Source organism: Coloeus monedula (genome assembly GCF_965178545.1).
Source record: "Coloeus monedula genome assembly, chromosome: 2".
NCBI classification, from domain to species: Eukaryota; Metazoa; Chordata; class Aves; order Passeriformes; family Corvidae; genus Coloeus; species Coloeus monedula.
The window spans coordinates 79,912,471-79,940,361 of NC_138782.1; the positions used below are offsets into that span (position 1 = coordinate 79,912,471).

The window sequence follows — 27,891 nt, forward strand, 5'->3', positions numbered from 1 at the left end:
AGTCCTCCCCAGAGACACACTCCTCCTGCCACCCTTCTCTGCACCTATTCAAGTTGGTTTCATCTACAAAAAGAATAGAGGATCCAAACTGTGTAGAGTTCCCTTGGGTTTGTGATTTGGTAGCAAGGGGCTCCAGGAGGGCCTTCTGTGAGAAGCTGCCAGAAGCTTCCCCTGTGTCTGACAGAGCCAATGCCAGCTGGCTCCAGGATGGACCCTCTGCTGGCCAGAGCTGAGCCTACCAGCAATGGTGGTAGAGCCTCTGTGATAACAGATTTGAGAAGGGTGGGTAGGGGAGGAAGGAGAATGGCTGTGGAAACAGCAGCCAAAGAGGAGTGAGAACATGTGAGAGAAACAGCTCTGCAGACACCAAGGTTAATGAAGATGGAGGGGGAGGAGGTGTTCCAGGGCCAGAGCAGATTCCCCTTGCGACACATGGAGGTTCATGGTGGAGCTGCTATCTCCTGTCTGCCCCTGTAGAACCTCATGCCAGAGACATGGTGCCCAAGGGAGACTGTGACCCTGTGGAGAGCGTGCGCTGGAGCAGGCTCCCGGCAGGACTTGTAAACGTGTGGAGAGAGGAGCCCACACTGGAGCAGGTTTGCTGGCAGCACTTGCAGCCCTGTGGGGGGACCCACTGGAGCAGCTTCTTCCTGAAGGTATGCACTCCATGTAAGGGATCCCACACAGGAGCAGTTTTTGAAAAATTATAGCCTGTGGGAGGCACTCAAATTGGAGAAGTTCATGGAGGACTGCCTCCTGTGGGAGGGACCTCATGCTGGAGCAGGGGAAGAGTGTGAGGAGTCCTCCTGCTGAGGAGGAAGGAACAACAGAGACAATGTGTGATGAACTGACCACAGCCCCCATTTCCTGTCCTCCTACACCACTGTGGGGGAAGCAGGTAGAGAATTCAGGAGTAAAGTTAAGCCCAAGAAGGAAGAACAGGTGGGGAAAACACGCTTTTAAAATTTTTTTTTATTTATTATTCACTCTGATTTGATTGGTAATAAATTATTTTTCCCTAAGTCAAGACTGTTTTCCCTGTCACAGTAATTGCTGAGTGATGTCTCTCTCCCCTTATTTACACCCACAAGCCTTTTGAAGTGTCCCCTGTCCTTCAGAGGGGAGTGATAGAGGTGCTTTTGTGGGCAGCTAGTGTCCAGCCAGGATCAGCCCACCACAGGAGTGTCGCTGTACTTATGTTCAGGCATTGGTAGCTGGTGACAGAGACTAGGAAATAGCAATTTGGTATCTAATATAACTTTTATTCAGACAATTTGTAGAAATCACATATATTTCTTACAATTATTCTGAAGTGAAAATGCACAGTTTCAGATTTGACTCTAGTGTATTTACTGCAGAAGAAATAAATAATTCAGCTGGTATTTCTAAAAATATAATTAGTTGATGAGTCAGAGAAGAATTTCATTTTCATAAATGTTAAGGCTGGAAGACTGGGAATATAATGATCAGTGTGTCTTGACCTGTGACTCTGTCATGTCTTAGGAGGCGGTCTGGTAATTCCTGCGTCAATTTGTAATTAAGCTGGAAGATTCTTCAGAGGAGTCTGAATAAAGGGCTCAAACCACATTCTTGCAATGTGTTTGTTTGCTTGCGTGAAATGTTATTTCACACAAACAAGCAAAAGATACACCCCACAGGCAAGCTTGAATATGGTGATTCATCATTTTAATAAAAAAATTTAAGAGCATTAGCATTTACTAATTTCTGATAGCTCAGTGCAAATTTTTAAAACATCATACATAACTGTGAACCACTATGTCTGTGTGTTTATATATATATATTTATACATTTATATGTATAAGACAATGAAATATATTTCTATTTATGGGAATCTAAGCTTTATCAAGAACCTGTCTCAGCCATGGGAGATGTGTAAATAGAAAAGAAAGCAGCTGGGATAAAATGAAAAACATAAACTAATCAAACTCTAGACTGCAATAAAAGCTGCCATGAAAGAAGAAAATGAAAACCAAAAATTAACACCACATAGAGCAAAAGATCAATATTTTATTGACTGGACAACAGACTTCTATGTACTCATTGGTCAGTCATTATCCGTATTGATTTTACGCCACTGCACTTTTGCCCTGGCTTAGCCATGCACACATATTCTTTTTTTTTTTTTTTGCTTTCCTGCCTAAAGCAATGGCTGTCTTCAGTATGAATAAAGGCTACTCAAGTCAGCCAAATAACTCTATGCACTCAAGGTCAGAGTCTAAAGAATGACTTAAAGACATGCAAGATGAGGACTCAAACTCTGTTGAACAGAGCAGAACCTGCCATTCCTAACATCACTGCTCCATCCGCAATGGCCCAGTACATGAACCAGGCCACTGTAAGACACAGTGTGCAAGAAGGAAGAAGATAGATGTTTGTAACTCAGCTCTAGATGACCTTTAATAGTAGACATATAGGTGCTGGAGGTCAGCAAGCAGATATAAATTCCGGCTACCTAGAAACTAAGAGCTTGTACTGCAAGCAAAAGCTGCCTAGATTGCAATGACAACATTACTAATTCTTGACATACTGTTAAAAAACCCGTGTGGCTAATGGTGAAATGAATCAGGAATTGGTTCTGGTGAGTTTACAGCCTACAGTCCACAAGCAGGAATTTACAAGCAGAGGGATGATCTGTGAATCAAAGACCAAGCAGGTGAGGCCCTTAACAGGGCTTCGATTGCTGGCAAAGCGGTTTTCAATGGAGGAAAGTACAAGGTTAAAGGGACCAGTATGAGTTGGCTCTTGCATCAAATATTAAAAAATATATTTTAGGCCTGTATTTGAAGGTATAGCAAAGACAATGGAAACAGTCTTAAGGCATATTAGTTATGGGAAAATGTATATCAGCACTATTCAATCTTGGGCAATCCTTACGTGTTGCGGTAGCTGAAAATATGGGTTTATTTATGTTCTACAGCAGCTATACCTAAAAAATTAAGTACAGTTAGCCAGTTTTGGGAAAGAACCTGTGCCATAGTATTTTGGATGACTTCTTTGGGTAGCAATCCCAGTAAGGAGAGGAAAGTGACCTTTTTCCCTTTAATTGGCCCTTGGAATGGGGCTCTCTGTCTCTGTGCTCCTCAGTGTGAAAGCACTTCCTACTCACAATTTCTACCTGTTTTTTCAGCATCTTTTTTTTGCCCGAAGTATGGAAGAATATAATATTTACAAGGTGTTCTTGAATGTTATGATCCAATAGAAAAATGCTTGTGCACAGCTTTCCATGCCAAGGTCTGCCTCTGTGAATCAGTGCTAATGCCTCATCATTATTCATATGCCAAACAGACTTTTCACAATCCTCCTTGGTTCAGAGATGACAAAAGATGAATTTTTAAGCTTCTAACTGCAGAGTGCAGTGTGTTACAAGGAAAACATTTTGGAGTTAGACTTAAAATATAAACAAACCTTTTCTGCATCATTTTATTAACCAGAATGGGGTGGTTGTTTAATTTTTGCTTATAAGCAGCTGAGAACTATGACAGAGTTAAACTGCTGAAGGAAAGTTACTTGAATGACTAAAAAATTGTAATATCTTTTATATGGTTTTCTTACAGCAGAGCAGTGAACTACACAGTTACAGAGTGAGAATAAAGCAGCTGCACAGCTTTCCTCGAAACTATGAAGCAGAGCCACATTCATAGCAAAGGATGTCATCCTGCCGAGTGAGGAATTCCTGGCCCACCAGGGAGACAAAACATTTTGCACAGTTAAAGCATTCCCCATGCCACTGACGTTCCTCAAATGAGATGTATTTGGCACCTCCGAGAGCTGAAAGAGAGTGTGAAAAAAAAAGAAGATCTGAATCTGGTATTTCTGGACATTGTTCAGTAATGCAACAGATGACTTTTTGGTGTGTGATCAGGTCATTGTTCATACAGCAAACAAACAAATGAACAAAAATCCATATTTGGATTCGGAGATATTCTTTGTTGGCTGAATTGAAAAATAACTTTAAAATTAATGCAGTGAGAAATATTTCAAGCAAAGACACCAGACGCTTGCTCGCATATCCCATTGAGATCTGAACACAGTGGGTTTATCAGAATGTCCATTCAGGTTTACTGATCTTCCCAAGAAACTGTCATGATATTTGTTTGCAATATGTTGGAACATATAGTTTCTATACAACACAGAATGAAATTTAATAATTTCCACCTAAGTTTCTTCAAATGGATTCTTTTGGAAATTACTAGATCATGGGATTCCTACCAGAAGAATCTGAAATAAAATCTTGAGGTTTGGGGGGATTTGGATAGTTTTGGTGTTGTTTTTTTGTTGTTTTGTAGTTTGTTTTTTTTTAAATCATGCGCATGTGATTGGGTATTCATCAATTTCTTTGTCCACTGATATATGCAGCATGGACCTGTAAGAATCAGGCAGTACTTTTCAACAGTTGACTCCACACATAATAGGATTAAAATGCAGAACACCAACAAATGCTCTCAGAAAACTTCAACTATCATAGATCAGTGACATACATGTCTAATTAGAAGTCACATATAAGTATACAAGGATGCATTCAATAGAGCTATGTTGCATTTGGCAAGCTTTTTAATTTGACAGGTGTGCCTTACCAGCAGGCAGTTAATCTATGTTCAGTTTGATCACATTTGCATTTAAAAAAACTTGACGATATCACAGAGGGACTTGTGTTTACTGTCATGGGAAGAACAAAAAAATGCCATTTTTTATATTCTTAAGGAGGAATTTTACTACAGAAAGGTCTAAATCCAACAATGGAGGAACTCCTTTGGGCACATAAAACAACTCCTCATCCGTTAGGAGCATGTATGATCAGTATGGTCTAGCAACATACAGGACAAGTGACACACAGAGAGTCTCTCTGGTAGTTAAGTCCTTAAGTCTTTCATTGGAGTATTTGAAAAGTTTTTTTCTAAAGTGAAAATCTTCTCTGAGAGGAGAATGATGATTCATTGCTGTCTGGCCTTCTCTAGAAGATGAGACTCACCTGTAATAGGTTTCTTGCAAGTAGCACACTTCTTAGCATAAAATCTGCTGAAACAGTCTACACAGTATGGATAGTCATCTTTGGAAATGAATCTTTGTCCAGACAGCTGGGTTTTACACCCAGCACACACAAAGCACTCTTTGTGCCAAGACTGGTCATGGTAGATCACTCCTCCAGAAGTTATAACCTAATGTATTGACAAACAAGGACAGAGCAAAAGAACAAAGGTGTGAATCACGAAGGATTGTCCAATCCTTCATAAGTACTTCCACTTGCTTTCTCTCTTCCCATGTGCACAAGAGAAGAGAGTGTGGTCACATCAACTTTTTTTCATCTGGATTATCCATTTAACTACCTGGAGCTGGGTCCAACATGCTGCTGGTTTGTTATTCTCAATTTTCTATCACAGTAAAACCTCATAATTTGTAATAAACATGTTATCTTTTAATGAAATTTTTGTATTATATGGTAGATAAATGTTTAGAATCAGGCATGCTCTCAGAAGAGAAATTCTCAATGATAAGCAGTGAGTGAGAGAGCTGATGTTGAGATAAAAGTTAATCTCCAACCAGTATTTTGCTGTCTCTCAACAGCAACAGTATTTTAAATAGGAAGAAAGGCAGTAAAGAAACAGAAGTAAAACAGAAAGGAGATCTACATGGTCCGAAGAAGAAAAAAAATCCTATTTATCAGTGTCATCAACTTCTCCTTGCCAGCAATACACTCACAGCTCTGCATTGGTTATTTCTGAAAAGGGAAATTTCCAGTTTTTCTATGGCTCTCTTACGTGTGGTAGAGAGCTGGTTTCACATGACAGGGAATGAATGAATGAATGAATGAATGAACTAATGCTGTCAGAACAGCAGGAGAAAAAGTTGGACAAACTTAAGTAAAAATAGTGGTATCATCAAATTTCCCCAGGGAATACAGTTTCAGGAAAATAAAGAATAGTACCGGGTCGTGTCAAGCAATAAAGAGATTTAAATAATTCCTGATCCCTGTAACTTTCCGGTTTTGGACTACTTTGTAGTTATGTTTGCTTTTTCATTAAAATCTAAAAATTGCTGGCACAAAACTCAAGATTCAGTTTGCCAATTTAATCACTTTGGGCTCAATTCTCATGTATGGGAATTGATGCAAGTTTCAGAAATATAAGGGTTTTAGCTATAATATAGAGGGACTCTGCATTCCTAGAATTTTTAAGAAGCAAATCCTGATTATTTAATGTAGGTGCTGCTAACATCAATGCCTCTGTCATGGTTTAGTATAGTCTGGGTTTTTAGTAAAGAGGGCTCCATCAGCCACGGAAGTGATTCTCTTGCAAAGAGGTGCTTACAGCTTCCTCTATGACCTGACAGAACCTATCAACTGGCTAGTTTGAATATTGGCAACTTTTTAAGCCCCTTAAGAAGCTTGACACACCTCTGTGATCCACATTTAAGAACTAACAGAGCCTGGGAAAGCCCCCTTGCCTTCCAGATTTTGGACAGGTAACTGGGGGGGGCCTGCAGGCGGCCCAGCAGGGCCAGGCCTTGCTCAACCCGGCCGGGTCGGCCATGGCGCAGCCCTGTTCCATCCGCAGCCTCCCCGCCTCGTCTGGGGCCGCTGCCCCGCTGCCTGGCAAAGTATCTGTGCTGAAATAAGCAAATGACTGTAGCTGTAATTGGGAGCAAAAGTACTTGTGCTGAAATAAGCAAATGACAGCAGCTGTAATTTGATGAGGACCCTTGCTCCCAGGGAAGGAGAAGACCTCTGTTCCTAGAGATGAAAGTGATGAGGACTCTTACTCCCAGGGGAGGAGGAGGGCCTGTATTCCTAGAGATGAAGATGCTCCCAGAGATAGGTGAAGAGAACCTTTGCTTCTGAAGAGCGCATCCTTAAAATGGTACCCCAGTAGCTCAAGATTGGACCCCCGAAAGCAGTTGTGGGGAAAGCTGTAGGTCGGGGGAAAGGACTCTCACATGATGAGAGCAGAGAACCAACCCAGGCGGCTGTCTCACTGTGACATTGAAGCCATGAGAGAACTTCTTGTGGAGATGTCTCCATAGCATGAGCAAGAGAGACTCCTCTCCCTAAGTGAACTGAAAAAAAGTTATTACGGAAGTGGTAAACTGACTGAACATCTCAAGGGTTGTCTTTTTACACTGTCAGTGGGAGAAGGGAGAAAGGTGGGGGGAGGTAAAATGTTCTGAACGTTTAGTCTGACTTTTTTTCTTCTAGGTCTGTTAATAAACTTCTTTATATTCTTTTAAGTTTTGTGCCTGCTTTGCTTTCTCCTAATTCTTATTTCACAAAAGGGAAATAAGTAAGTAATGGATATTTTGAACCAAACCACTACAGCCTCTAATAACCATTGAGCATAATTACTATAATTGCCATGTGCTCATTTAATACAAATAAAAGGCTAGATGTAGAGACATGGGAATATATAAAAGTACTTTCTAAAGTTTAACTACTGAAGAACAAAATAGGCAACATATTTTCCTTATATTAAAACTTTTTGCTAGAGGTAGAGGTTTACAGGTAAACATTAAATAACTACAGAAGATTATAAGTTATTTGATGAAGAGACAAAAAAAAACTCCTTTCAGAATGATGCAGGTATTAAACAAAAAGTAAAATTCTGCCATAAAAAACAGCTTAAAACATTTCCCTAGAGTACAGTATCACACTAGAATAGTATGATGCTTTGTGCATTTTCATCAACCAGAGGCAATTTTAGAACATGAGAAATTGAGGGACGGAAGAACTGATTTATCTGTACTTGGGGGAAAAAAGAAATCAAACCAAGCTTTCTGGTACAGTCATGTATTGAAGCAGTGGGACTCTTGACTAGTGTTATCACAATTGAATGTTAATTAATATACCAAGTGCCTGATACATTTCAAGAAAAATTAGCCAAGATTGTGGATTATTTGCTCAGTTTAGGCGGCTAATTATGCATATGAATGTATCTGAAAAATTATGGAAAAAGAGCCGTGTCTACCAAGGCAGAATCAGAGATTTTCAGGAAAGAAGGGTTTTACATAACTTTCCATTTAACCTTTGCTAAAAACCACAATCAATAACTAAAGAAGCCCAAAGCACTTGTTTTGGTAAATAAGTGTATTTCAGATATAATCAGTCTTAGATTAATATTAACGAGAGTGGACAGCAAACACTGTTCCAGTTTGCTTTCAGCGCCTAATGTCAAAAGGAAGACTCTGCTCTTACTCTGGCAGACATTTCACATGATCCAGGCCTTTCCCTCATGAGCAATATTGTCTCATTAGGGCAATTTTTGCATTGTATGTTTAATTACCTTTTTGCAAGCATAGCAATGGTGAGCAAATTGCTTCTCAAAACAGGGCACACAGTAATTCTCATTGTCTTTGGTGATTAATGGTTTTGTTCCCAATGGTTGTTGACAATACTGGCAAACGAAACAGGATTCATGCCAGGAACTTCCCTTAAATTCCATTTTACGTGAACCTGAAAAAAACCAAAGTGAACAATCCCCTCAGATATGGCGTTGTAATATAAGTTTTAAATGCTGGGAATGCTCTTGTTTTGAACCTTCTATCTCAGTATTGGATTACCCAAGAAAACACTTATCTTCAATTTAATAGAGCTTCTAAGGATGCACTTGAAATTTCAAGAACACATTCAGTGCCATATAACCATCTGGCAAAAGATGTGCTGAATTGCCTAAGCTGTGATTTTTAGAGTCTGTTCTTATATGAATCTTTTCGAGTTTCTTCTTTGTGATTATGCTCCAGTTGCTCAGTTTCTCTCCAGCCAGCCAACTCAGTGATAATGTTCAGGTACACAGCACTTTTATAAATTAGAGATTAATTTGTTGGAGGTTTAGTACATTTATTATTGTTCTGTCTTCTGTCTTCCTTAAATTAAGGCCCCATTCACTTATAAATGCATTATTTATCTTAATCAGCTTTAATTGGCAACTTTCTAAATGTTTTTTCTGTGATACAGCACATTACACTGCCTTTCTCTTATAGCTCATTATTTCTGACCTAGATCAACAATTCTTTTTATCATGTTTAACTAGATGCTTTTGATACAGCACAAGGACAGAAAGTTTCTCAGTTAAATGTTTGTCAGAGGAGTTTCAGAGCTTTTATCTCTGTGTACAGGTGTTCTATCTTGATGTAAAAGCAAAAGTCTAAGATATGCACATATGTCTGAGAACAATTTTTCCAGTGGATCTCCATCATAACTTCCTACCTGTAGGTAGCATCAGACTGCACAGAGAGGTGCAAGGTGCTTTACCATCCTTTCCACATGAAGAAGAGGGTGGCTGCTACAACTGATTAATCCCACTGTACCTGTTTCCTGAACTGTGGGGCCAGTGGAGAAACTACTGGCTGTATTCAGACACGAAAAGTTTGCAGCTTCTTCCCAGTGATCAGAAGGCTAACTTCAATGTCTTTCACAACTGGGTCTTGTCAACACAGAGCTAGCAAGCTGATGAGAAGGAAGTTAATGATACAGAGACTGGCTGGCATTCCCATGCCACTGTTGCACTGTTTCTCACACCTTCAGGCACTTGCTGCAAGGATTTAGACTCTGTCACAAAACATGCAGCATGGATATACACCAGAAGGTAATAATGCAAACCTGAGTGTATTCTGGTACTTTCTTGATCACATCTGGTAAGGTGTGCCTATCTGACAACTTTTAAGCAGTTTATAATCCTTAAAATGGACACAACTATATTTTTACAATATTTTTTTCCACTAATGCAGATTTTACTTGTAATGAAAAGGAAACAAACTGTAAAAATACAAATCATTACAGGTTGAATGCAACATGAGTAATCTAGTATCAATAGTAAGACAATAATTTTGCACAGCCTGGACCTTACTGTTTGGCATTAAGATATACTGAAAAATAAATTCCAATGTTACTGCCGAATTTACTGATATTCTCTGTTCCAAAAGTTAGGGACCTACTTTCCTAAGCAAGCAGCTTCCTTTTGCCACAAGTGGTGCTGTGGCTATGAAGAGGCAGCTTTTGGGTAATCACTCTGCTGTATGAGCTTCACTGATGTGGTGGCAATGAAAAGTCTAGAGCATGTCCTGAACAGCTGAGAAGCAGTTTAGTGGAAAGAGCAGAATTATAAAGGTTGCTAAAGGCAGGAGGTAAACCTATTGTAAACATGGAAAATATTGTAAAATGGACTTTTATTCATTTTAGTAAAAATGCTGCTAATGATTTGAAGGCAAATTGTCATGTTTTGTAAATTTAAATAAGAAATATTTCTGAGTGAAAGCAATACTATAAAGAACACAAGCACTGGGTCTGGTCAGTGTGGAAGTCATGCAGATGACTTGTCTAATCTGGCACTCCTGTTCACAATAGCTCAGTTTGTCTACCTATGCTCACAGCGGGATATGCTTCCTAAGAACTGCAACAGAATCAAGGACGTCACATGAACACACTTTACCATGCATTGAACTCTTAATATTTTTATAAGGATTCATAAGACCTGTCAGTGATGATAGATCAGAAGTGTGCCTGCCCTCTCCTTACTGCTGGGAGAGTGCTACACACTAGCAAAGAGTAGTCACCTCAAAGATGTTCTGAAAGTCAAGGACCTTGTAGCTTGGTTATTCTAGGAGCTGGTCATAATTAAAAATGTAGTTCCATTTTTCACCAAAGGATCCCTGTTGTCTTACCTGGCATAATGGTCTTCTGGCAGTGAAAACACTTGGATGAATACTCATCAGAGTAGCATTCAGTACACAGCAAGACCTCATCCTTGGCAGCAAATGGTTTCTCCACAAGTGAGCGATTGCACTTGGCACACCTGAAGCACCCCTCATGCCAGTGGCGGCCTTTGTAGGCCAGATCCTTGAAGAAAGAAGGATCATGTTAATGTAAACATTTCTTTACGGTGTTTTAATCCTTCAGGTCCTTCGAGAATCAAAATGAAAAATGGAGAGCATTGCAGTGGTGGGTCCAACCAGAGGTGTGCTCAGGAAAGGTGTAGGCACTCAGTGTCACACTGTTGTGTAGATCTCTTCCAGAGGCCTTTAGGAGGTGTTTTGGCAAATACAGTGGGCCTTCCTTATGTAACATAGAGGTATGTTTTCATTGGAAGAATCATGTCATATATTACAGTTGTCTTTCGAGAGGAAAGAAGGGATCAATGTTTTTAATGTACGCAGACCACTGTAGAGGAAGCCCTTACTCTATAGAATTTGAAGTGAACCTTATGTATTTTCAATGTTACTACTTCTTCCAGCTGGCATGACATAATGCTAAGTTATTGCAGAAAACAAGCAATTAAAATCTCATTGAGGACAAAATGATTATTAGGAAGATGAAAAAAATAATTGCTTTTGTTTACATCTGATATAAATCCCCCCGAAAACTTGGTAGAAATAATGTTTGTTTAAGACTCAGCGGGCTTAGCGGATGAAAGAACTAACAGTATGTGTATGAGATCCTGGCTAAGAATTCAAAAATGACCAAAGAGCAGATTTAATTTTTCCACAGTTAAAAAAGCAAGGGAAAAATGCACCTCCAAAAAACCGTCCCACCTTAAAAAATCAACCAGAGCCTTCCAGGTCTCTTTTATAAGAAGCACAAAAGGGCACAAATCAAATTGCATTGTTCTCCTTTATCAAGTCTCCACCTTTTAAAGTGCTAAAAAAGAAAGAAATACCATGCTTCATTTTGAGAGCTGCTGAGCACTTACCATTTTAATTTCCATTGGTTGGCATTCTGAACCTTGCAGGAACCAGGCTGTCAGCCCACAGCAGCCTGAAGCAAAGATTGGGTGAGGTGGAGAGGAAGAAAACCAAGCTCTAGCCCCTGGCAGAGGTGAGGCAATCAGCTGTAGATCTCTGTGTGCCACTTTTCTAGATGTGTCTATCTGGGTGCACTCCTTTCTTATCACCTCTGCTTTTTTCTCCCATTTCTTCCTTCCACTCAGTCCAAAGACATGGCTTTTTGTTTACAATCTTCAACAATGGTAATCCTGTCACTTATTTAATTTTTGATTTTAAAAGTGAAATGAAGTGAACTCAAAGCATTTGTTCTCCTGGTGAATCTGACTGGTGGTACATGTTCAATGTTGCTGTGAGTATAATGCTAATGAGAGTTTGAGGAGTGTCTTCATCCAAATCAGTGTTTTCCTTGGATGATTCCTGTACTCAGACAATGTGCTTTGAAGTGCTGGGCTGGGGAAGCCTTCCAAGAGGTTTATTTTAATAACTTCCTGTCCTTTTATTTCTAAGGAACATAGGCAAAGAGAGCATGGGGAGAAGGTGAGCACTGCACACTGAGCTTGGCAAAACAAATGCTTTTTGATGGGTTTCAACTGAACTTAAAATTCAAAGTCAAGTGTATGTGCTCTAAATTGAAGTATGGGGTATTAGCAACTCTGTCAGACCACAGAGGAATTTGAATTATTAATTAATATTGTAAAAAATGGAGAGGTGAAAGGAAAGACAAGGTCAGAAAAACTGCCATTAATATGCCATCTCTGAGATGAGCAAGGTAAGCATGGCATTAAGTAGGAATTAAAAAATACTTTATTTCCAAAAGAGAGAATATGCAAATTATAAACATGTTGTCTTCTCAGCTTGACATCTGTGTGTTATTTTTCGATGAACATCTCTCAGAAATTCCAAGGTGTCATCCAACCTGATACACTGAATTACACCAGCCACCCTATCACCCCTCCAACATTGTGCAGCCTCTACAGCCAGTGAGTGACTGGAGGTGAAGGATGGAGCCTAGCTGATGTCCACACACCACAGCCTTGCTGTATGCTTGGGGTATATGCATGTGCAGATTCCCTCCTCTTTGGTCCCAGAGCTTTCCTATTCCAGGAAAATAGCACTGTTTCACTCTGCTGTATGTGTGGATGTACAACAGCCGTGCTTAGGTCTCTTCAGCAATACAGGGATACACAGAGGGGTGGATATGGAATCTGCCATTAAAGAAATTGGATTTGTGTATAATTTAACAAAGAACAAAAAGTGCAAGCTGTATCTTTACCTTGGAGTTACACTCAATGGGTTGCTTGCACTCTTCGCAGGGGTTGGCATACAGGCTGTCATAACATGGAACACAGTAAGCATTTTCTTCTCTTAGTGCATATTTCCTGCCACGGAGAGACTGAAGGCAGAAATGACAGTCTGTGTGACTGCTGGTCATCCTGCTGGGGCCCTCCAGGTGATCTGCAAAGATGGAAAAATCAGGTAATTCAGTGCATGACCATTTGCTTGCTCAAATAATAAGTAATGCTGCATTACCTGTGAAAGTTAGACAGGCATTTCCTGGTCATTTGCAGTGCCCTGGATTTCTCAATGCTGGGTTGTTCTACAATAAAAGGGTGGCCTTTAACAACATATACTGAGTACTGTATTACCTACATGATGGGGAGCAAGAGGGCTGCTTCAGCTCATTCTAACACCGTTTCAGGTCAGACACCTGAAAATGAGGCCATCTTCACATTCTCTATGCACAACTGCTGGCATTATGAGCATTATGTACTGGATTCTGAGACATGGATCACCCAGAAATAACGTAATGGAGATAGAAGCAATAATTCAAAAATGAAACCAACTGCAGAGTTAAAAGGCCAAAGAGAAGAGGCAGGCACTTTATGGCATGTTCCTGGCTTTCTCTTGATACTCCTGTCTTTCTGCTTTTTCCTTTCTTTTCAAAATACCCCCACATCTACCTGAACAAACAGAAGGAAGACAAGGGACTCCAGGATATATGACTGGTTTTTACATTATCCCAACTGTGGTGCTAATATTTGGTGGCAACGTAAAGTCACACAAATACCCCTGGATAGCAAAAGAGTAAAGTATAAAGAAAAATAAACAAAATCATAAGTCAAACAAAATCATAACTCAAAGAAAGTTTCCCTTGTTGTTATTGGAAAAGATTGTTTATTCTCACATATTTCTTTATTGCCGGATTCCATGTTGGCAGTACCAAAATAATGTGAGATAGTTTATATTTCCGTGCCAGACAAGTGCAGGAAATACCACAAATCTATTGAGAGCCAGTTGTATGAATTTCCCATCCTTCAGTTTTTCAGGCTAAAGACGCTTGGACAAGCATCCAAACCTCAGCTGCTTATAGATCTGCAATACTGAATGTTTTAAGGATTTTGGAGATGAAGACTCATTTCAGTCTTCTTGTTGCTGATTGGATCATCACCACTTTGCTAAAACTGGGTCTTGATTCTTGGAAATGAAGGAAGCAGAAACCAGAAAGTTCGCAGTGAAGCAACCCCAAAAACATCTGCTGGACTCATTGGATTGCACTCTTCATTGAACTCAGAGGAGTTGAAAACAACCGGGGAAGGTCTCCTAAAATATTTACATGTCAGTGACTTTGGGCAGCTGAAATTTTTTCACTTTGGATAACAGGGCAAATTAGTTTATCTTAACCAATGCAGTGCCTGAGAGTAAGGAAGTGCATACAGATGACAAGATTCGAGGGAGTGCTTACCCATGATGAGTTTTATGTGATATCCTTGGAAAATTAATATAACAGGGCTTAAGCCTGGACTTCCATTTCCTTAAGATCTAACAGAGATTTGAACGTGTAACAAATAAACCCACTTATATGAGAAAATTACATCCATCAGCTTGCACATTTACAGAACATGACATATAAAAACCAGGCAGAGCTCAGTGCATTTACTGCACAATCACAGTCACGACCAAAGTCAAGGTTAAGTTTTGCGCATTTTGTTCTATATCAGGGAAGAAGTAAAAACTGGTGTCTAAGGACACAATCAAGGAGTGTTTGTGGTTAACTGTGCTCTATATTCAAGGTCACAGGACAGGCGTGAAACTGGCTTTCAGAGGAATTTTCTTTTCTTTTTTTTCAGTGGGAATTAAAGGTGTGAACTGCCTCGAAGGATAACCCTGAGTGAACCACCTTTCTAATCTCCTCCTTGCTGGATCAGTACTCCTGCTTCCTGAAAGAGTTTCATCTCAGCCTAAAAGTGGCAACAGCAAAATCCAAACAGGGCATGCATGAAGAGTTTTGTTACTTACAGTGCTTTTTTGTTGCACAAAGCTCACCAACAAATAGTTTCCTATACCAGTAGAAACATCTCTGATTTTTCGTTCTAATGAATGTCAATCAAGTTTTTAGTTTATCAAAAACTCTGCATACCAAGAATTTTCTTTACAATGTGGTTCTCTTGATTATTGCTTTTTTTTCCCTAGGAAGTCAGTCTGTTCCAGGAAGCCCAGGTTGTGTGCACAAACAAGACTCACTACTGTAATAGTTCAGAACTTCTGAATTCGCAACGTAATTATACTCCTGAAGCCCTATATGGGTATGGGAGTGAAGTGCTATTAATCCTGTTCTACAGATGAGAGTTGTTGCTTGAGAACTTTAAAAAAGCGGCCCCAAGAACAGAGTCAAAGCCTGAGGGTGTCTTTGGGCTGCTCCTCAAGTAAAATGCTCAAGTTGCCCAAGGGTTTTCTTCAGAAATTCTTCAGAGTTTGACCATGAATCATCATTAAGGACCATATTTGGGAATGAAGCAGCAATGGTATGCAAAATAATGAAGATTTTTGCAAATCTTTAGGCAAAGGTCTTGGTAACCTTTGAGAACTACTTTTACAATTAGAAAATGCAACAAAAAAGGTGAATCTCATCTCTCCCATCCCCACTTATCCTTGCTCCAATAAATAAGTACTGGTACGAGCACCACACAGTTAAGTAGAATGTTTTTCTTGTGCTTTGATCCTAATCTCTAGAGAAATATGTTTACTTTAAGTTTGCTGGAAGCGAGACTTTGTGTTTTGAAGGTCAGTTAAGAAATCTCTGGAGATCTGGTGTTATTCACTCTCATGGAATGAAACGCTGACTTGAGCATTCCAACTGCTAACTTGAGTCCTAGGCACAGGGGAAGACTGCCATTCCTTGGGAAAAGAAGATTTTACTATTTAAATTGGAACATTTTAAATTGGAAGCTAAATACTGTTGATTTTTATGTACCTAGTAGGCAGGGATACGTGGTATCATTTGTAGTGTTAAGAATATTCCAAGGAGGTGCAGAGAGATGTTGCCAAGGATGTGAGAATATTGTAACTGGAGTCCCTGGGGTCAGATTTGAGAATGCAGCAATTTCATGGACTTGTTTTCTCTCTGGAGCTAAAAAGCACAGCCACAAGGTTAATATATCTAAATTATTTATCTTGATGTTTTCTATAAATATATGTTAATCTCCCTCACATAATATAAGAATAAAAAGCCCAGAAACATTCATACTACTCAAAAAGGAATTAATATATACATACGGATGCAGATATGTGCATACAGGTAAAAATATTCTGTCTTTCACTTCATGGCAATTCTAATGGACTATTTCCCAATCTAAACATACCTGCCTTTGAACTTCATAATCTTTTTCTTTAAGAACATACAGTTATTGGAACAAGGCTCTTTCTCAGAGAGACATAAAGAAAGAAAAATGGTGGGAAAAAAGTTCCTTGGAACAACACTGAAGGATAAGAAAAACAATTTGATCTATTACGAGTAGGACACCCCTGCAAGCTTCCCTAGCCTCTTGTTCATTTTCAAGTAAGTATATGTTTTTACCTTCTAATGTGATTTGGCATATTTGCATGAATTTGCTGACTTCATTTTCCCTATTTCTATTTTTGTCTCATGCATTTACATATATTAAGGGTTCTGTTTGCTTTTTTAAAAATGGCTAGAGAAGCAATAGGAACTAGGGGTATATATTACAGACCAAGTCAAACCAAGTACCTACAGAAAAGAAGACACAGATGTTAACTTTGAACTGTCTAATCTCTGTGGCACAGTGCAGCAACACAGCATCAGGTCCTGGAAGCACCTGAGTGAATGCAGAGCTCTCACTGATGAAATTCTCCTTTCAGCAGCCAGGACGGATGCCAACTGGGATACAGCTGTAACAATCCGACTATCCTGCTCCATGGTACACAAGTCATACTGTTGAGGTGTCATGGCAAAGCAGGTATTTTAGAGGTTGATCTGGTAATTCATACTGAATTGTACTGTGTTCACACACCCCATGACTACAAGCAAAAAGGACAAGAGTTGTGGCTTAACTAGGGGAGAAAGCATCTCAGGAATTCTGTAATTTTTTCCTTAATCGGTATTACTGTCTGCTTTGTTTACACCATGCAAATTCAAATGGTGTAGTCATCTAAATTCTTCCCTTTTTTTCTTTTTTTTAAATAATTCTTACCCACATTTTTTACAAGTTTTCACATAGTCTGGTAGAGCCAGAGTTTCCTCCTGTGTCATTATGGAGCTCATTCCTTTCTGACTACTGTCAAATGTATGGAATAAAATGAAGTGATGAAATAATTCAGCTGTGCATTTTTGTAACTTTTAATGTAAAATCCTGTCAGTATTCTTAGTTGTACTTCCCAAACTGAACCATAAAACAGGTTTGAGGATTGCATCTGTTACAAAAGGCTCATATGATGAAGAATACTGAAATTGACTGGTGAGTTAGATGGGTCAGAGTGGCACCCACAGCAAACTGGCAGATGACACCACACCAGCAGGAGAGGATGATACACCACATGGGTGTGCTGTTATCCAGAGGGACCTCACTGGAACTGGAGAAGTGGGGTGAGAGGGGGCTCATGAGGTTCAGCAAGGGGAGTTGCAAGGTGATTCTTTGATGGACCACAGAAAAGTTTATCACTGCTGAAAGACAAAAGAGGGAGGGTAAAAGTCTCCAGAAAACCTCAGTATTCTCTTATGGGCGTTAGAACAGGAGTGGGGCCATTCTCATAACAACAACACAGGTCTCCTGTAGATGCCTTGTTGTGAGACCCCATCAAAGCTGGACATGCACTTAGTCTAAACATGTGAGTAATGCAATTGCTGTCAGCTGAAATGTTCACATTCTTGAAGCTGAAGGTGTGCTCTAGAGCTTTGCTATCCATAACTTTGGAGCACAGAATTTGAAAGATACTTTCAAAGATAATATAAAAGTGTGATTTTTAAAAGTATATAAGCAATTAGGTTCTTCAATACAATTGGAAGAGAAAAAGAAACATTAAATATCTGGGGTGAACTAGTCAAGATGAGAACTGATCACAGTCACAGCAGTGAATGCAAAGTCTTCTCCATTATTCTTTACACCTATTTTGTCCAGTCCACTTTCCTGCCTCCACACTCATCTACAATCCATGATTAAGGAATCATGAATGATACTTCAAAAAGCATTTAAATAAACAGAAAATGGAAGTTACAAATGAAGACATGCACTGAAGTCCTGATCTGACACTTCCACCAGTGAGTTCATCCCTATTGTGCAAATCATAGAGTCATAGAATTCTAAGGGTTGGAAGGGACCTTAAAGATCATCTGGTTCCAACTCCAATGCCATGGGCAGGGGCATGTCCCACTAGACCAGGTTGTTCAATGCCCCATCCAATCTGGCTGTGAAAACTTCCAGACATGGGCCATCCATAATTTCTCTCTTCAACCTATTCCAGTACCTCACCACCCTCACAGTCAGGAATTTCTTCCTAATGTCTGACATGAATTTCCCATCTTTCAGTTTGTACCCATTACTCCTTGTCCTATCACTACAGTACATGATGAAGAGTCCCTCTTCAGCTTCCCAGTAGGCCCCTTCAGATGCTAGTAGGGAGCAGCATCAGAGGATGCTTTGGAACCATCTCTGCTAGAACAGCATCTGCACAAAATGCCTGCACAGCCGGGAAGAAGTCCCCCAAGGAAACAGTAGCATCTCAGCCATTCACTGACACCACTGGGCAGGAACACACCTCCCTGAAAGTGACACAAGCCTGCCTTTGGGACTGAAAGCTTTCCCGGGAAAAACAGCAGCAATAAGAAATGATACCTGTGAGTGAAGTGCTAACAGGTCATGAAACAAACCATCTTGCCACTAACAGGAAGTAACAGAACTTCAATAGGGAATGCTGATGCTGACTGTAATCTTTAAGGTTTTAATGAAAAAATATGCAATTTCTTGTTTTTGCAGATGCTTCAGCTGTAGAGACGAGATTTCCCTATCCTTACATTTTATTTCAGGAACAGCAAGGTGGATGAAGAGTACTCTGTTGTGTGAGAATGAGTGCATCACATGAATTACAATCCTTTTTTAAAAAAACCCAAAAAACTACAAGTGACTGTACAGCACAACTTTTTCTAGATGGGTTATTTTAAAGCCTGTGACCTAATTAGAACTGCTTTAAGAAACAAAATGAGCAAAAAAAAAAAAGATCATCAGCAGCAGCATTGTTAGCAACAAGCTAAAATTGGAAAGAATTTTCATTACCCTATTTTAAAAAAAAAACAAACTTGCTCCCCTCAAACCCAAACGTAAATCCCCCAAGTGATAATAAAGCATCTGCTGCAGTGGCTTTTCCTCTTCTCTCCAGCTGTGCTATGCCAACCTGACCTAGTTTTCTGAGGAAAAATATAAACGGAACCACAGCACTCTTTTAATAAAAGTATGACACCTTATCAAAATGAACCAAACCTAAAATTTTCTATCTCAGCCTTGTTAAGAGGTTGTGATGAGTCAGATGGCATTACAGCTTAATAAAAGCAAAGGCTACTGTCAGTAGTACCTGTATGTAAGATCCCTACTTCAATTATCATTGTTCCCAGGTATTTTGATTTGTAGGCCAACTGTTCTGTGGGCCAGTTTTGCCGCTTGCAGTGCTCCATCAGGCTTGACTGCCACCTTCTTATCAAGCTCATGTCTGAAAACAGGGATGATGTGGCTCTGCAGACAGGTCCAGGGCTGCTCATTGCACCAACAGGAATCATTGTTTGTAAAGCCACTGCTGTACAGTCTAAGAAATGCTGCCCACTGCAAATGTAGCACTGCAAATGTCTTTGCCTTATATGTGAGATCTTTGGAGTAACCACTGCTGTGTCAGTCTCCAATCCTTCCCAAGGGAAAACAGATTTCAAGGTGGGCAATTCCAAGAGGCAGGATCAAGTATGGTTTGGGTTGGAATGGTTTGGGTTGGACAGGACCTTAAAGATCATCTACTTCCAACCCCCCTGCCACGGACAGGGACACCTCCCACTAGAGCAGGCTGCTCAGAGCCCCATCCAGCCTGGCCTTAAGCACTTTCAGGGATGGAACATCCACAAGTTCTCTGGGCAACAAGGAGAGAAGGAGTCAGCAGAAACATTGAGCAGAGCTAGAAACAGCTTGATCTCTACCGATGGACTCTGGATTTTTGATTACAATTAACACAGTAGGTATGGGTATGGTATTTAGCATTAATGATCCTCTGCAGTTGCACTGTTTTTGGAACACAGAGATACAATTATAACAACAGAAGCATATTAACATACATATTCATATATTGCATCTGCTAGGTAGACAGACCATGAAGCATCTAATCTGGTGAAGAAAATCTGAAAGAAGTTTCACTCTTAGTATTCTATCATTTTTACAGTACTTAACTGGTTATATGATATAACTGAGACAGGTGGCATTTAGAAAGGTTTCTAGGAGAGCTCACAACAAAAAAAGCAACATGAAAATATACTGTGGGTATTCTTCAACAGATTTATTTGACTTCCTTCTGCTTCCCTCTAAGTGTTACCTGGCCACCTGCTATGTCTTCTCTTAGAACAGATCACTTAGAACACTGGTATCTGTATTCAAATTCATGTAGGTGAATAATTGCTCTCAATTCAAGGATGTCAAATTAGGTGATTTAATATTTTCTGGATTAGGGTTTAATTCTGGATTTTAGGGTTGGTGTGCTCTTACCTATTGGGGAGTGCTACGCACAATTTGCTTATGAAGTCCCAGCATCTGCACCAAGGCTGCAGTTACAAAACAGTACAATTCGGCCGTGTATGCATATCACCAATGCTATGGAATTACAGCAGGGGTTTTCTTGCTTTTATTTTCTGCCCTGGGTGCTTTAAACAGATTGTGGACAGGAAAACCTTATTAGTTTAACTATGTAGGTGCATTAAGGACAGGCTGCTGGCTTTTGGGCTGGAGAAAAAAACCCCCAAACATTCAGATATACACATTCTTTAATATCATGTCCCATATTCACTGTTGATAGTTATCCAGCACATACTGTTCTAGCCCAGCCAAAGGCTATATGAACTCACAGTGTGAAAACAGTTTTAGAAGAGATCTCATGAAAGGAATTTTGAAGGCAGTGAACCTTTTTAAGAGAACCCTTTTAGCAGTGGGGTTGATAGAAAGAGCAGGGAGTGGAGGTCTTTGGCTCTTTGTCCTTTACCAGGGAGGAAAAATAACAGTGTCACTAGGACAAATATAGAAAAAAAATGCTGGTGGTTTTCCTTTTTTTGCTGTTTTCTTTAAATATGTGGCTTTGTGCTTCATCCATTAAGCAGGCAAAAAATGTTAATTAAAGACCTCTTGAGTCTTGAGCAGTTGAGTAGATAATGTGCTGTCAAACAAGATAGGGGATAACATGGCATTGACTCAGTTTTAACTTGAATCCTCACATCCTGTGGCAGCAACATTGACCAGTCCTAACAGAAATTCAGCCCTGGGTTCCTGCCAGTGACATCTGCCACCTACTTGAAGTCTTCATGACTCTTACATTAGCTGTTCTGCCTACTTGGGAGATGAAATCTGTGGAATAATTATGTGACTGGGTATCCTAACATTTCCCTTAAGCCCGAAAGTCTCTGCACCACACATTAAACATTTTCTTTCTATTTAAAATAGTCTAAAAGTGGTCATGATTTAAAATTAGCAGACCACGGTATTCTGTCTTTCTTTATTGCGATGTGAGGTTACTGACCCTTCAGTAACTGCCCTTCTGGGATTTTTGTAATGCTGTGATACGAAAAAGTCTCTTTCTTTTTTTTTTTTTTTTTGGCACTATGACTTTGCGAATGAATTTATTTCTATGATTATAAATATACAATATCTGAAAATTGGTTCCAGTGTAGGGTTGACCTTTTCTGATTGATGAAAAATTAAGGCTGAAGTTTATCTGAACACCCAAGACAGTCAGTATTTGATTCAGAAAAATAAAACTCATCACTAAATCTTAGAATGCTGGATGAAATTTGGTAAGAATGAAGAAATTCCTTTCTAACATTTAAGAACATTTTAGGAACATGTAATTTAACTCAAGGATATTGTGGAACAATGAGTCCACTGATACCAGTAAAGTCTGGTGACGTGGATTTATTCAAGTGATGATGTGAATATTGTAGCAACAACCATCTTTGCAAACCTAGAATGGAACTGACTGGTTTTGGTAGAGGATGGTGCTCAGAGACCATAACTCTGACCAGCTGTGATGAAAAAGGTTGGTCTAAGGAGGGGGAGAGTGGAACACAGCAGCAGAAACTGCACCAAGGAACAAATACAATCCAAGGCTTTCTTGCTAATTTATGTAAAGTTTATTAAAAGTTTTCAGTAAAAAGTCCAAGCAAGTAATTAAACAAATTAAGAATTCTGCTACTGTATTTTAAAAAATCCAAGAAACCCAAACTGTTTTGAGCTTTTAATTTGAAATATTTCTCAATGCTCTTCAATTTTGAAGCATCAAACTAAACATTGACAATTAGAAGACCAGCATGAAATAGTTTTTACTCTAAACACTTTTCCCCACGCAAATTAGACTTTTAGAAATCTAATTATGCCACAGTTTTGCATGTTTTAATACACAAATGAATCATGATATGGCTGAATTTGAAACTTGAAGAGCTCTCTTGAGCAAGACTGAGCTCAATAAGCATGTTTAAGCCTAATACTATTACGGGCTTCTGATAGATAGAATGAAAACCTAAATCTCTGAGGTATTTTACAGCCTTCCTTTCAAAGGTTCCAGAGTGCTTTTCTAACAACAGTAATAAAGTAATCCTAAAACACATTTGTGAGATACTTGTCAACAGAAAAAATCAATACTTGTCAAAGGAAAGTAATTGACTTCCTCAAGGTCCATTCGATGGGTCTTCTCATCAGGCTGTATCCACAGCACTGGCCCAGGCTTGTTAAAAGCACTGTACCAACGTTGCCAACTGGTCAACTCCCAGTGCTAGAGGTAGAAAGCACTTCCAAATTTAGCCAAAGTAATAAAATGTTCCAGTTGCTTACTTTGCAATTGTCCTTTATGACTCAGAAGTTATGATGAATATTCTTAAGCAAAATGTTCTGTCAACAACTACACCATGCTCTAGCACTTGGGCATTCTTGCTATCAATTCTGCTACCTATGTACAAAGATACATTACAGGAAGATTAGTATTTTTCTGACTGATAAAGCCTCTTAAGTGTGAGGGCAGCAACCAGCTAGGACAGCCCGTTCAGATCCATTACCCACACTGTGCTGTGTAAGAATTAACCAGTCCTTTTACATGGACCTTGAACAAATTCAGATTCAAAGGCAGCCATAGCTGGGAAGAAAAGTAGCATACTAGCATGGATGAAGTAGAATCAAAGAAAACTCTTAGTCTAAGAAAGGGGAACAATAAAGGACGATTGTACCACATGGCAACAGAGAATGGGAATACTCAGAGAAATTAACCTAAACCTGCTCAGGCTAATGAGCAAGGCACTTTTTTTGCTAAAGAACAGATATAAATTCCTCTCCAGGGTGATCTAGCAGAAATTAAATTTAGCCATCATTATGAAGGAACTAAGGCAGCATAGCTTCCCTTTGCAAATCTTGTCCTTCACTTTATCTCTGCTACAGAATTTTATGTCATGGGGTTTTATTAACTTGTTTTCTTGGAGTCATGTTTGCATATTTCCACAAAACTGTCCTTATTTGATCCCTCTGCCATTTTACAGGAAAACACAAATGTATGAAACAAGGAGCTCACAGCCTCCTTTCTCATAAGAGCTACATGCCCCGTTCCCAGAAGCCCAAGTGGAGCACCAGCAGCATTTCACTGCACCAACTCCCAAACTTAGGGCTCTAGAGATTTTAATAGAGCAGTTGAACTAGAAATGATTAATTTATGAGCATCATTTTATACTAAATTGGCAGGGAAGTGTGCAGAAAAACTCAGCTCAGATTTACTCCCCAGGCAATCTAAAAGCCTTGATGGCACCTAGAGCTTGAGTCGGCAGGAGGGCTGCTCCTTCCAACAGGTTTGGAATTTCACCCTCTGATTTTGGGCTTGATGGTTGGAAGCATGCTGGTTAAAATATTTCTTTCTGTCTGCCCATGGTTAGGCAATACTAAAAGTTTTTAACTGCTCTTTCAAGAAATAAAACTCCAGTAGGGAAAATAAATGAAGAAAGCTGGGATTACTGGTACAGAACCGACGGAACATATGTCTTACCATGTCAGCCAAAAAATATGTGCTTTATAAATTATGACTGCTTGCAAATAACTTGGAGACACCATACATCAGAATCTATTTCAAGCAGCTTGTGAATTCATTTTTCTCTTACCCTGCAAGTTAGTTAGTATCATCTCAAGTTTCTACCAATGAAACACCTTTGAGTCAAAGTGACTCCTGATCCTGCAGTAAAATTACATGGGGAAATTACATCAGCAATCTGATATAATGTTAATGTAATAAATACACGACAGTTTCTTCTGTTACTGTAGAAATAACAAGTTGTTGCACAAAGAGAAGAAAAAAATTAACACAAATTAAAAAAAGGCATCTGAAACTTGATTTCTAAATGTAAATTCTAAACAAAATTATGATCCTAAAAATATGATAGCTGAAAGATAACACAAAGTGTCTTATGGACGGAGAATCTGGAGATGATATTTGTTGTTTACAGCAATATTTTGACTTTTCATAAAAATCAGCTTGGAAACTGGTTTTACTTCCAAAATCAAGAACAATCCACATTAGCTGTTAAAATTACTTATGCTACAAACAAGTGACTTTACAGAAAAGGTACTATCTAGAAATTCTTCTTGCAAAAGCAAATAGCTATGAAAGCTTGCTAGGAGATAAAAATGTCATGGGAAACAGCATATGCATATTTTGTTGGATGGTTCTTTGGAGTAAACAAAACTCATCCTTATCTCTTTACAAACGAAACCTCAAACAATCTTTCTGCAAATTAGTAGGTGAGCCAATTCAATGAAAAGAAAAGAATGAATAAAAAAATATTTTAAATTATTAAGTGTGGTATCTCTTTAGGAACAAAAAATTATAAAAGTATTATATATTTGGAATTCTGCATCTAATTTACTTAGCAGTTTTGTGTGAGGAAAAACTTCCTGCATACTTGCTCAAAATATTAAATTAAGTACCTTCTATACGAACACGTTTAAAGATTATCAGATAAAGGAATAACAGAAAAGAGCCTCAATACTCACATTTGGTTTTAAGCTGCTTCTCTTGGTAACTTGTGCAGCAAAATAAAGGAAGAAATAATTATGCGTCTTCACAGAAACAAGCAGTCATGAAGTCTAAAAGAAACAGAACACTTTGCCAGAGCTATTTGAGGGTCCCATCAGAATCTGCCTGGATCAGGGAAGGCTGAGGGTCAGTTTGTTTCCCTTAGACCTCATGACATGCAAATATCTGGCTGCCTCACCACTGAATCAAATCATTCTTTGACATACTGTGTTTACAAATTGCAAATACATACAATGTAGGAGGTTGTTAAAGGAACATATTTCTGAGAGTTTTCAAAAGGAAAAAGGCATTTCTGTTAAAAAACAAAACTGTTCAGTGCAAAGTAAAAAAGAAAGTAAGATGGAACACTTTTCATCCTCAGATACATACTGGTTCATGCATAATGAATTCAAAAGACCTCATTTGGGCTTGTAGATCAGAAAAGAAAAAGAAGAATTGCAACTACTAAAAGTCTGATTATTGTGTACAGGAAATGGGAGGGCAGGGAAAAACCTCCTCCAGTTTAATGAAAGATGTTCAGGGATACAGCAGAAGTTCTGATGCTTCTTAAGCAGTTTCTGGGCTGTGACAATTTGCTGCTCTTAGCAGGTGGGAAGGTGTTCTCACAGGATTACCATCATCAGAGTGGCAGCAATGGACTCCTCTAGGGTCTCTCTCAGTATTTCCCTGTTCCGGCCTTTGAAACACAGCCACCTCTACCTTCTGCTTGGACCCAGCTGGGGCCAGCTTTCACAGACAGGCTCCTGTATGCACAACACATTCAGAAGTCCTTACACTTTGCATAAGACTCTATGCAGACCCTTAATCAAATGCAGCTGAAAGTAAGGATTTTGTGTTCATTTTAAAAAGCAGACTGCAGTTAGGCAGAGTGGAGAAAGGATGGCTGCTTGTGGTATGAACCACGACTGACCTCCAGGCAGATTTTTCCACAACCAAGAGCCAATAGATCTGAATCACTAGGTCTATAACATCACGTGGGTGGGAGCTGTTTTGTATCACAGATAGACGAAAGAAGGAAATGTCTGAATGGTTTAAATATGTATTACGTTATCTGAGTACTTTGGTAAAATTGCCAAATCTGGACATGTGCTGGAGGTTATCTGTGTCTAGATAGCGTCTCACAGTTAAGACAGATTCTCTGACTACTATTGCCAAGAACTGATTATCTCTGCTTGTGGTCTTGTAAAACTTCTCCAGACACTTAATCATTACTTAAACAAGATTGATCTTTTCCCTCCTATTTTTATTTGTGTTATAAGCTTTATTTATACCAAGCACCTTTCATTTCAAGCCTGTGATTTTAGCAGATTGAGGAGAGAGTATGAGTTAGGTGTGAATTTGAGTCTAGAATGAGAATGGGGAATAGTTTTCTCTTGTCTTTACTTCCAGAAAGAAAAAACTGATAGCATAGTTCTTAACCAAGTACATTTTCAAGTTCATAAATCAGATCAAGACAGAAGTATTTCCCAAGCAGATCTGTTGAAAGAGCTAAGGACACTTAGAAATACTTCTAATACAATATGGTCTTTCCATGAAGGATGAGAAGTTCAGACACGTCCTACAGCACATCACTTTCCTTATGCTTCAAAGACTCAAATTTGTCTCAACAGTAGACAGGGATAATTCTGCATCAGCAGAAGACAGGCCCAGAGAAACATATAAAACAGAATCAGGGTTTTTCCCAACAAGTACAAATTAAGTACAAATGAGGAGGTCAACAAAAGTTCTGTTGTTTCTTCAGACAATCAGTTTGATGATTTATCTTGCAGCTCTCGCATTTCTTCCAGAACTTCCTGAAACATAAAGCAGGAAGCTTTATTTTAGCTGTCCCCCGATATGACCTGTCTTGACCTACCTTCCTCTTCATGTTGAGGGTTTGGGAAATTCATCAAGCAAATGGTGGTTCTCTTTAAACTACTCAAGTTACTCTTTCCAATTTAGAATATTCATTTTTTTAAAAACAAAACCTCAGAGATGGCACTCCTTAGCAATTCCTAAAGAAAGAACTTGTTTTCCTGACAAAATACATTTGGCATTTACTGAATATTTTATTTGGGCTAGCGGAGAGTATCTATAATAAAGTATAATTGTTGTTCAAAAAGTTTGGGCAGCATGGATTTGGAGGCTCAGAAAGCACTCAAAGGAGAAATACTACATGCCTTGTTCTTATATTCCTCTCTAAGTGTCCACTTTTGGCCTCTGCTGGAGACACAATACTCGGCTACACTGACCTTCAGTCTGACCCACTACAGTCACTCTTCTGTCATCTCCAAGGGTACTAAACTTCCTCTTAAACAAGAAACCCCAATCTACCCAGATTTGTAGAATTTTCCATTTTCTTGGCCTACTGTTACTTACTAGGAAAAACATTCAAGGAACAAACCCCTGCTTGAGTAGCCTTACTTGTGAGCCTACAGAGAGAACAGAACTACTGTAGTTTTATCTGAACAAGCTCTTGGATTCATGCAGACAACAAAACCCAGTGATATTATTTAGAAACCTGTACCAAATTTTTCTAAGCAGCTGTGAAACAAGAGTTCAAAGTTCTAACAGAGCAACAATTTGCTTATTTCC

At 39.2% G+C, this 27,891-nt stretch overlaps 1 protein-coding gene across 1 annotated transcript; it reads right to left on the reverse strand.

Moving 5' to 3' along the window:
- Window positions 1-3,569: 3,569 nt before the first annotated feature.
- FHL5 (four and a half LIM domains 5) lies at window positions 3,570-25,928 on the reverse strand. Its single transcript, XM_082302818.1, has 6 exons — window positions 25,275-25,928; window positions 13,001-13,182; window positions 10,669-10,843; window positions 8,292-8,461; window positions 4,991-5,177; window positions 3,570-3,789 (listed from the first exon to the last, which is right to left on the reverse strand). Exons 2-6 carry the CDS (start codon window positions 13,157-13,159, stop codon window positions 3,638-3,640), a joined length of 843 nt encoding a protein of 280 aa, XP_082158944.1. The 5' UTR covers window positions 13,160-13,182; window positions 25,275-25,928; the 3' UTR covers window positions 3,570-3,637.
- Between the last annotated feature and the right edge of the window lie 1,963 nt (window positions 25,929-27,891).